General features: G+C 40.3%; 1 protein-coding gene across 2 annotated transcripts in view; it reads left to right on the top strand.

The window, feature by feature from the left end:
- The window catches only part of LOC139692141 (beta-1,3-glucan-binding protein-like), an 85,521-nt gene that overhangs the window by 32,400 nt on the left and 41,032 nt on the right, over positions 1-12,089 (top strand). For both annotated transcript variants that reach the window (XM_071590196.1, XM_071590197.1), the window contains one exon: positions 4,500-4,999. In XM_071590196.1, the coding sequence (XP_071446297.1) occupies positions 4,599-4,999 (401 nt within the window). In that variant the 5' untranslated portion in view covers positions 4,500-4,598. The remainder of the gene's footprint in view (positions 1-4,499; positions 5,000-12,089) is intronic.

The following is a 12,089-nucleotide window of genomic DNA, read 5'->3' as shown; positions in this document are numbered from 1 at the left end:
TGGAATTTTTTTTGCTTGGAAAACTCCATGATTAGATATTTTAAAATGCGTTTGAATTATCTGAAATATTCTCAAAATGGTCTCCCTCCCAATTATTAAACTCTCAAGATAAGACAATGAGAAAGAAAAGAATCATTTTTGAGCTTGTAATGGTTTTCTTTGTTCTCCCATTGTGCCATAAATGATATAAGGAGCGTTCGTTTCAAGTGGATGTGGGCGAAGTTGGAAAAATTGGATGCGTATCAGAAAATTATCCTAATGTTGGAAGATTTCAGAAGTTATCTATTGATGAATTAATAAGATTTTGATCAGTAGATAAAAAATTAAAAGTTTTTAAAACATTTTGAAAAGTCGTATTGCAGTGAGAACCACTTTCGATCTGATAATGCGTAAGTCCTACGGTATGTGCGAGTAATTCATCAAGATTCAATTCACATTAAGACTTCCACTATTATTACATGAAGGTTTAATTTGCGTAAAAATCATCGAATCATTGTGGGCGTTCCGAAAACCCGAATTGAAAAGGAAATCCGACCGAGGGGGAAGAATGTGAGAGATGAAATGGAGACGTTTGATGGACAGCCCTTTGAAATCAAGGAACAGTACTCCAGAGTGTGTGTGCGCGAAGACTTCATGGACGTGAAGCGAAAACAAGATGTTCAGAAGAGATATATTTTTCATAATCCAACTGAACTCCAAACTTTGCTATGAGAGTTGTATCCTAAACACATAATTGAATTTAATTTCGATGCGTTTGGCTAATGGATCACCAATGGAAAGAATGTGTATAAATGTATGCTTGCACTTTACCATTGTGGTCATTCTAGGTATCGACTCTTGACCATCCTCAGCTTCACCCTAGCTGTGTGATTTATCGGTTACCAGGTCTTCCTGGAAAACCATAGGCGGTACAAGGAAAGGAACTGCCCCCCTCCCTACCCTAATTCCTAAATGTCATACCCCTTATTGGACTTGTACGGGGTGAGCTCCACCCTTGACTATAAACCAATCCTTAGAGTTGATTACTGTCTTTGGTGGTCAATTGTATATATCCAGAAGTCTGCTTATTCGTTTAGTTTTCTACTCCGTACTTATGTTTTCTCCGACTTGGTGTTTATACAGTCTCCGACGCCTATTACAGCATTCAATTTGAGGGAAAACTTGTAGTATTGCTTAGGAAAAATCGTTTCTTAAAACATTTTTAGTTTTTTAGCGAGTGGAGCGTTGCATTGGTGGAAATACTGGAGGAATGATTGATTTCAAGTTACAGTTGACTGGGAGAAGTTCTAAGGCCGGCTCTGTTTATTATTATATTGAGAAACAAATTGGTAACCCTTACTTAAAATTCTATGCTCTATTCTGGGTTAGTTTCAAATTTCGATTAATCAATTCAAGTTTCATTAGAATTTGCTCTCGCCAGCTAGCGTAATAATAGGGTATGGCTACTGAATTTGACAATAAACCTAAATTTCAAATTAAATCCAAAGATATATCTCATTGAAGACAAATATTTTCATGCACTTTCATAAAAAAAGAAATTTTATTTATCAATACGTTGTACAATTTTGAAAGATGCTACTCCTATTAAGCACTAGAAATCGGCGCAAACTTCCCGTAAAAATATTTAAATCGCATGGCGAGATAACATCGCATGCAGTGTAAGGTGTCGCAACACAGAAGCCAAATTCTGCTAGCTGCACTTCTATAGTACTCTCATCAAACTTTGCCGCTTTTGGGTTTGTGTTTGCCGTGAAATTAAATGCGAACTCTCAATTGCAGGCATCATGTTTCTACTGTGAAATAAACAACGACGTGTTGATGCTCGAATCTCATTTTAAACCCAACACGAATTTTCCTTATGCAAAATTTAAGTCATAATTCCCACGTTCGACTAATTCTAATCCAACCATCGAAAATATACGAAGATTTCCTTACCATTTAAAAACGTAATCTTTCAACTTTATCACATTACAGTGACCTGTTTCTCTGATCTTTCTTCATATAAACGTGTAACTAAAGAGGACATTCTACTTGAGGAAGAACTAGGTACTGTAAACTATAGACCTCCTCACAGTGTTATTCATACTTGGGGAAAGTGCTGTAACAATAATACTCATCAAATTTGAAATTATTGTAGTAGATGCCGAATGTAATTTGAATTCACAAAGTCAATCGTCTTTTCTTTCATTTTCAATCGATTATAAAAATGTCCATTCTGCTATGATGGCATCATTAGCCGTTATAATAGTGCTTTGATTAATTTAACCTCAACTCGCGATTACTTGACTCAAACAATGGTTTATCTCAGTACAGCATACCCCCCTAGAAGTAATGCTCAAAACCTTCGAAAATAGCGACTAGAAGAGTCCAAGTCAACACGGCGTTCTCATCACATATTTTCCACGATGATACTGGTTTACCAGGTTGATATGTTTATGAAACCGCCGTTTATTTGCATTGTAAATAAATATTCTAGGTAAATATTTATGTCATTAATTTTCCAACGATGACATTTATACTTATAAATGCTGGGAATATTTTTAATCATCGAATATTATTTCTTCAAGCATTTATTTCAGACATATTCACGTAGTTTCGTAAAGCGTTTTCATACTTGTAAGATGAATTAATGTAATACGTACGTGGAGAACGCATTTTTGAGTAAAGAGAGTAGCAAAATACAGGAAAAGTAAATTTTTCAATCTGTTCATTGTTCGTAGACTGTGAATTTCATCGCATGGAGATTTTCTGTTATATTCCTCGGCTGTATTCCTACTCATTGTGAATGGCTGTTATAAATGAGTGGGATGTCGTCAGCACTCACAAAACCCCAATCCCAGTATTAGCATATTAGGCAGTGATTTCGAAATTCGTCGGTTATACAATGTCATTGAACCACAAATGGTGGAGAAACTTTTTTCAAGGGCCATATTATAATATAAATCATAGGATAGTTGCTAAGTGTATTATGGAATAAATATGTATGATAGTAAAAATTGTAAAAAAATGTAAAGGAGTATCAAAGGGTATTTTTCTCTCGCCAGATGCAATTTTTCATAACACCATCACAGATTGGTGCTTGGTGGACCACATTCCGTCCACGGGCTGTAGTATCCACATTTCTTTTCTGTTAAGTCGTAGCTAGAGAGCTAATGGCACCACATTTCTTCGGAAGAACATGAAGTACATGATTGGTTAAAAAAACAACAATTATCACTCTCAATCACTCGATTCCGAGAGCATTGGAGTTTACTAGAAGGAAAGGAGTTGGGAGGAAGAGTATTTTGTTTGTTAGTAGGTTTACGAAAGACGTGCGTATGGTGCTGAAATCACTTGCATTTTTAATATTTCTTGTAATCTCAAGATTTCATTCTTATCTACTGCCATTTTCCTGTTGCATCGCAAAAATATTTTCCTAGACTGTGCGTGAAAAGCTTCCTGAATTAGCAGCAGTTGTTCAAATACATATTTATTTGTAATGAAATATATTTTCTAACCTAGCGACGAACGCTATTACTCTATTTTTCATTGAGAGACAGATGAGATGTTAGCATCAACTTTTAATGGTACGTTTTATCATTATAACTGGACGAATACTTAATTACAGTCATCAACAGATGGAAATTCACTATCATTTAAAAAATGGTAGAAAAATTATGAAACATCGGACGAAAATTAAGAACTTGGTAATGACACAACCTGTAATGACCAGTGAGTCTTGACAAGGAATGAAAAATGAAGCATAGAAAAAATCAATGCAGAAATTCTCCGGGTCATTAACAAAAGAAATCTGGAAGGAAGCTTTCCTCTAGCGAGGAATAGAAAAACTGTCAAATTAGTACTAGTTTATTTTTTGTACTTTGAACTAAAATGATGACAAGAAAACACCCTTTCAATCATTAAACATTGGTGACACTCTTTTTTGCGGCACATTAACTCCAAGGTTCGAATGTTGAATTCGCACTGATTCTTTTCTTAAAATTTTGCCCGTATCCGGGAGGTAAATCTGAAATTTTCGAAGACACGTGAGGAATGTCCGGATGTACATACATACAAAACAGACTTTATTGATGAGGTAGGTGAACGGATGGGTCCGGAGGTCGGCGAGTACCGAAAGACTTAACCTACCTATTCGACTTTCTAACCTTGGGAGGGATCTCTCCCGGCTGGTCATCAGAGGGGGATGGGAGAGGGATGAGGTGGAGGTGGGGAGGGAGGGGTGGAAGAGGGAGCGGGAAAGAAAGGGGGTAGGGAAGCGGTCGGGGGAGGGGTTGAAGGAGGGAGTGGGTGAGCGTATCGGTGCAGCGGACGGGGGATGGGGGAAAAGAGGGAGTTCCCGAGAAGCGTGGAGAGGGGCGTCGTTGCGCGCGGATAAGGCGGTTGGTTTAAAACGGGTGGTATCCCGCCTCCCGATTGCCACAACCCGACACAAGCCACTCACGGTCGTGAGGGTGTTCGCGTTCCTTTCTCCACACCCACAACCGCTTCTTTTTTTCCAGGCGGCACCACGCACCCGCGAACTCACCCCCCATAACCCCCTCTGGCACTTCGAAAGACCGGAAAATCCCCGATACCATTCCGCGCACGCCGCCGGGAGGATGGCGGCGACGACGCCCGCAAACACCGCCGCGAACGGCCGCCACCACCGTACCTCCGCCGAATCCGCCCTCGTCCTCATCTCCGTCTCGGCTCTAGTCCTGTCCGCGGCCGTCGTAGTCGCCGCTGCCGCCGCCGGAAACTCCCCCCTGGCCCCGAGAAGGATCGGGGGCCCGCCGCCTCCTCCCACGCAGGTGGTGGTCAAGTCCCCCGACCCCTCGTCCGCCCCGAGGGGACGCCCGTTTGCGGGTCTCAACCGAGGTCACCTGCCGAGGAACCGGAGGAGGCTCATCTGGTCAGAGGAGTTCGATCGTCTGGACGAGGACGTCTGGGAACACTTGGTGACCGCCTCGAGGGGATACAACGATGAGTTTCAGTATTATCGCAACGACCGGAGAAACAGGTAAGAGCTCGCGAATACCCCCCTTCCTTCCTTTCCTCGTCCTGTGCTTGCTCTCAAGGTCCTCCACGGCCGCGGCTATTTTTCGGGAAGTCCGGAGTTGGCATTCGACTACTGACGCAAACTCCGTTAAGAATAAGGTACCCGATGCTGCATTTATCCCAGCGGCCCTTAATTCTCACCCAAGAAGCTATCTAGAAGCAGATTTTATCATAGGCTGCCGCGTGAAGATTGCGAACATGTGGTAAAATTAAATTGTTTACAATTCAAACGGAAACTGTGAATTGTTTCTGGTAATCGATACCAAGTTTATTGTACCTCATTACCGTATATTTAAAAAATATATGTGGAGTGGAAATTTGTCTATGAAGAATAGATCAGAAAAACCTGGTTTTGGTTAGTTTTTCCGTGGGATTTATCGATCGTGTTTAGAGAAAGAATGCACCGGCTTACACCGAGGAATAAATCCGTTGAAAGCATTTGGTGTCGGCATCGGAGTTCTGGAATATCAACAATTGATTGCGTGCCCTGCCGGGGTCCTGTGAGTGCTTATGCACCAGCAAATACGGAACTGTATATCGTAATGGTGTTACGTATGCGAGTTATGAGGGAGTACTTCTTACGCGGCCTTCTGTAGACATTATTTTATGCGATGAGATAGTATGCCCTTTTTGTCCCCGTTCGTGACTGTGACGCAACGCTCTGCGGTTAGTTGGACTGCTTCTGCGAGAATCTCTCCTTTCCTTCCCCGGGGCGAATGAACTGATTTATTGGCATATTAAGTCAAAGGCATTGGATCAACTTACGTACCACAACATAATCAATGGCCGTGATGTCATTTTAAACATCTCTCGTTGACTTTTTAGTATCTCAAGTCTATGGGACGAGAAATTCTTAATCTTGACTGTTTTAAGTTTTCACGAAAGAATTAAAAAATACGAAATATTTGCTTGGAATTGTGATAAAAATCTATCCTATCTGCATTTTTTTCATATTTTTGATGAATGATTTTCTTTACCGATCAAAATAGTGGAACTAATTGTTTAAACCGTAAACTTACATAATGAATGAGAGTTTTAGGGTATATGTGTGGATGTGAGTGATAAATATATTATTCGGAAGCAATTATATCTCCTAAAATAGCATATTAGGATATTCAGATAAACAATTAAAAAATCAACCGTTAATCAAGGCTTCATTTAAGTGATCTGTTATCTTGCCTCTATTGGTATAGAGAAGCAAAAAATTAATCAATGTGTTTGAAATCACTGGAAATTTTTTTTTTTTTCAAATTATCTCTTCAGATTTTAAGGTGATTAAACATTCAGATGATTGAAAAATATAAAACTGGCCATGAATTCATTCATGTCCCATATTTGGCCAAATCCGGGTAAGTGTAATTTTTCTGGGGTTCTTTTGACCATTTTCATTCGGTCATGCCATCTCAGACGGAGGCCTTATGGCTATATTTTGAGCGTTGCCTCATGCAATCGTATTTTTGGCCTCAGGAGTCGTGAACCATCAGTCACAACACTTTCGAGAGATCGTATTGATCGTGCTTAAGTTCATGGCGAATCCCCATTCAAAGAGGTGCAGTGGCTCATGCTTTCGAAATAAAGATTACTTATCCCTTGGATATGTCCCTTTATAAGTATTTGCCCTCCTAGGACGTTTATAAAATTTATTTCAATCGTCAAGGGGCTCTCTGTGTTCGTGCTTTCCTTAGTTTTGCTTGAAATAAGACCGTTGTGGGATGAATCATGTAACTTACCGTACAGGAACTGACAACCTTTTTTGGTGGTTTACCCGCTATTAATAGTATTTTGTTTTTAATATTGATTTCTCTGTTAAAATTTTTGCCGTAATAATGTTGAGATATCATTAACTCATCATGGGCAAAAAATACGCAAATGTGTAGTGTTAGACAATGGGTTAATCACCTGACCTTATGCATTCATTCATTGGTAAAAACGTGGCCATAATACTTGTTAAAGTCATGTTCAATGATTCGCATGAAAGGTAAATAGTAACATTTTACTCCTTTTATACACAATAACATTGTCGTCGATTTTAGTGCTACCTTCTTTTTTTCCTGATGTTTATAATCATTTTATCTCTCCTCCATTACTCTCGAAGTATTCCAAAACATGTGCGAGGGCTCAAATCTAACTACTTTAATGTTCGCACGTTGGTAATATCGACATTTACACTAATGTCGATACTTGTAGCGGATATCAGTAATTGTGCGTTCAAATGACTATCAACATGTGTCGAGCTCGAGTTCTTTCTTAATACCTCCATCGGTAATATGAAAGAACATGGATCATAGAATATGTAATTCCTAAATCGTTCGAAGTCATTAATTGACATATTTATCTAAGTATCGTTTGGCCAGGCATGCTAAGAATTTCTTTCATTTCGTAGTTATGTTATGTATCGAGGCGTGTTCCAGTATCACAAACTGAAATTTCGTTTTAAAGCACTGTATTGGAATCTGATTTCTGAATTACTTGGTGTGCATAATCCCTGCAAAATCGTAACTATTTCTTTTCATGCAATGTAATTGCGTAAAGTCCATATTATATTATCGTTCAATAAAATTTAAGACCATATATTTAGGATTAAATTTTTCGTCTGTTTTTGTTGGAAGAATTCTGAACGTTGTGATTCTTCGGGATAGTTCGGTTCTTCTGCCGCATCATTCGGTTGATGACGTTTCACCCCCTTTGCAGAGTTCAACTTCAGATCTGGAGGTAATATATTTCAGTTCGAGAAGAGAAGCATCGGTTCCTGACATGAGGAAGTACCTTGAATTGGGTACGTAGCATCGCCATCAGAAAGATGGATCAATGTAGCAAAAGAAACCGAGTTTTCAGAAAAAGCATGCATGTTAAATTATTATTTTGGACCGAAATCTCTATTTGAAAGAAAATAACTAATAAGTAAATAACTGTGATAATAAGAAGAAGAAAGAGTTACTATGTTCACCGTATTTCCCCTCTGATATTCTGATCTGTTTTGTGGCCCCAGAATCCGATAACAGTATTTGACTTCTCTTCTGAATGAGATTACACCTAAGCAATGCGCAAGTACAGCGACCAAGGAGGGCGATCTTGGATTTGCTTGCGTTTGATCGCTATGAATAACACGTTTCTTCTCTTCAGCACTGTTTTTAAACGTGAATACAGGAACTTATTTCCAATGGTTCGTGATATATTCAGGAATCGCCCTATGCTAGGTGTAATAGAGCGAAATTTGAAGAACAGTGGCAGAATATTTATCTCTTGCCATGACAACGATGCAACGCGATCTTTTTGCATTGCTTGGGTTGAAATCTCATTCAAACTGGTTATATTGAGACACGGCCTCGTATATTTAACGTAGTTTCCATTGAGTTTGACATGGTCTCAGTACATAATTTCGTTCACATTGTAATTTTTTCATTATAAAATGAAAACACAATCCCTAAAACCAATAAGAATTAAATTACAGTAATATTTCCAAAATTACCGTCTGAACCCAATTTACAGGCGTAAATTTTGCCGAATTAACGTTAATTGCCATTAAAACCCGTAAATGTTTGAAAATGTTTTACGCCCTCGACTAAGTCGTAGTTATCCAGGAAGAAACATTTCTCCCAGAGTTTCTTGACCTTTTGAAGGCCGTCATTGTAAAACTCAGCAGGCTGCCTCGAAAAACCATTGGCTACCTCTTGAATGGCGTCATTTGCGTTGTTAAATCTCCGACCTTGCGATGGGATTTTGGATAATAACAAAATAAGAAAGAGTCGCTTGGGGTGAGATCTAGAATAGGCCGGATGTAGCAAAAGTTCAAACATGTTGGTCGCGATTGCAAGTCGCGCCGTGTTTGCTTCTGAAAAAGATTCAGTAGCTGTGGAACTCGGCATGTTGACACCTTTGACATATGCAGTTCTTCATGAATAATTTTCCACTCACTGCCGTAATCAAGGTTAGTCTCATTCATGATTACTTGGATGGTTACTCTTCGGTCTAGTAGGATAAAGTCCTCCACTTTCTTCACTGTGGCAGCATCGTCCGTGAGTGATGGTCCTCCTCTTCTTGGATCGCCTGTGAGGGATTATTAACTGTGAAAACTTTGAAAATTTTCTTTTCCTCCTCGAAACTGTGACATAAAACAGGCTATCATTTCCATGAACAGCCATCATTTCATTGTGGATTTTCCGGGTACTGTAAACCTTTCAAATGCAGGAACTTAATCAAACTGCGAGCCTCTATCTTCTCTATACTGCTAGTTACTTACATCTACGGCTTCCTAAAACAAAACCTATGTACGAGTATCGTACATAGGTTTTGTTTTATGTCTCGTATGTATACAAATAGCTGTAATTTACGAAATCATGTACACAAGGATCAATATATATGCTAAATGAATTTTATCCAGATATCTCGGTTACTTATTAGTCATAATTACTCATAAACTATAAACCCAAATATTTCTCCCGCTGCGAGGACATCAATTCACATTCATACCTAGCTTCATCAATATAATTTACTATTTTTCACCCAGATAGAAAATTGATTAGGAGATAATTTAAGTCATTCGGATCTAAGGATTAAACTTGCATTGTCATATGGATTCTTTCTTAGTGCAGGTGACGTGCTTACCTCCCTGTGCGTGGACATAAAATAGGTTTCCTGAAATAGGAAGCAGCTGCAAAGCACTTTTAGGGGCTAATTTCATTATGTCTCCGTATTTCATGGAGCTGGGACTTATTATGGAGAATCCCTGAGTGTGGCATAGTGGGGAAGCTAGGGAGAAATAGAGAAAAAATAATCAGAGTGACGCCAATTTCGTATTATAGATAGCGAGGCTTCACTTCATCTTCTTTGAGATTCGTGTATTTTTTCACTAAAAACCACGTCTCTTCATTTTAGTGTTCGTAATTTCGTGTTTGATTCGGACTCGGGCAAACGAATGCCTGAAGGATAATACAAACTCTGTCGTTTTGCTTGAATAAATGTGGAATACAAAAATCTCTTGTCCGTAGTGAAATTTTGGCAAATGGAATTTTTATGACGAACATGTTGAAGTTTCCTGCCAGAAGGTGAATCACAATATCAGTGTCCTACTTTGTGAGGAGCGGCTAATATTGGGAACCACGCCCTAATAAATATTTAATGAAGGAATATCTACTCGTTCAGGGACATAATTTGATCCAAAAAGGCCCTAGTTTAAATCGACAAGTATCTAAATAACTATTGGACCTATTGCCAAAGTCCACGTGAAATACATCTTTGGACTCATGCAAAATTGAAGATAGGTTCACGTTATTAGTATCTGCGTTTTGAAAGACATTCTAGCGCATCTATTTCAATATTTTTCTTGTTTTGAATTATAAGAATAAATTAGCAATAATGGGTATATAATTTATATAATGTTGAGGAGTATAAGGGGGATTAGCCTTCTCTTTGTCCTTCTCCTCAGTTATGTCTTCCAATAAGCATTTAAATTAACCAAATCTGAGTGAGGTTGGCTCGGGAGATCATCTTCCCAGGAAACCGCAGGCGGCAAAGAAACGAACTGCCGCCCCTCCCCCACCACCACTTGCCCTGAAGTCCGAATTCCACACGCCGTACAGGGCTTAGTGATATTTGAAATTTACCCGCAATTATCAAATCATCCTTCAAGCTGATTACTGTGTGGTGCGTAATTTACGAGTAAGAAATCAAAGCAGGCATTAGGTCGACGTTATGTTTCATGGGCGGATAAGACTAGAGATTATCGTGTGCCAAGTTTCATGGCATGTGGAATTTACTGATACGGTTTACGGCACTAGTAAATTTCCCCGTACCTCCTGTGATTTTTCAATGTTCGTCCCATGGTATGTAAAGTTTGATATTTACATTCCATGGTTTTTTACGTTCAAACGTTCTTCGATCCCTTTCCTTACATTCCCATCCACACAATTAAGAATTTGTTTTCGCCGTTGGACGTATTTCCATGCAAAAATGTGTGAATTCCGCCAGTGTTGCTCATTTCTTTCTGCCCCGGCTCATTTTCTCAGACTTTCTCACGATTTCTTGTTCGTACAATTGAGCTATTGCGTTCGAGTGCGTGCACATATCCTTGCGAATGCTTAAGAGCGTTTTCGACACCTGTAGATATGGGCAAACGTACGTACATATCCGTAAATTTTTATATTTATTTATGAACTCATTCATGTGCTAGTTTAGTACTTGCCAACGTTTGAAATCGATAACCGCGGTCAAGAGAACTTCCTCATGACGGCCAAAGTTAGTGCTAGATATGGCTTTTATCTATCATTTGTGTAACATGACTTATCAGGCCAGGAGGTACTCAACTTATGATCCGAACATAGTCCAGCCAAAGCCAGTCCCAACGGCTGAAGCTTATGGTGATAGCGTCACGGAATATTGGTGCTCAGTCATATAGGAACGTTCCTTGGGAGACCCGAATTGCCAAAAGGCTCATTCAGATGAGTCTCGTGACATAACACTGAGGAGGAGAGGGATCACTGAACAACAAACGATGGTATCACCCGCGGAGGACATCGACTCCTTGGGTCGTCAATCCCTTCGGCTCCTCTTCTTCACCCACCCTCCCTCGCACCCGTCCCCCGAAGGCCTTTCCGTCCGAAAAAAAAAATACCGCGGCTCCGAGAGGAGTAGGAAAACAAAGCGAAATTCCCTTCCTTGTGCCCTTGAACTTGGCACGGGAGCTCTCGCCTTCGGGGATCTCTTTAATATCGCGTGCCGCACTTGCCATTCGACGGCGCGGATGCGAATTTCTCCCCTCCCATAACACCCCCGGGACAGCCACCCCCCACTCCTGCCCCCACTCCTTGGGCCTCCTCCCCACCCTCGTCCGTTCATCACCCCCGTTCGGTGGTACCCGCTCTCCCCCGGAGGTGTGGGCAGTATCCGCCCGTGAGTGGCCGCTGAGGTGGAAGGGGTCTCCCGGAGGAGCGGTGGAGGGAGTGGGTGATGGATCTCCGCAGGCGCCTCCTGCGAAATCGCTAACTGATGACGTCCCGGGTTTTTCGGCAGTGTTTCGACTTCCCCTCTCGCCCATCCCATATTTCTTATGGGCA

This window comes from Hetaerina americana, unplaced genomic scaffold (genome assembly GCF_022747635.1).
Source record: "Hetaerina americana unplaced genomic scaffold, ioHetAmer1.1.p SCAF_4, whole genome shotgun sequence".
In the NCBI taxonomy this organism is placed as follows: domain Eukaryota; kingdom Metazoa; phylum Arthropoda; class Insecta; order Odonata; family Calopterygidae; genus Hetaerina; species Hetaerina americana.
Note: the sequence above shows the minus strand (reverse complement) of the source record. Positions and strands in the feature narration are given on the sequence as shown.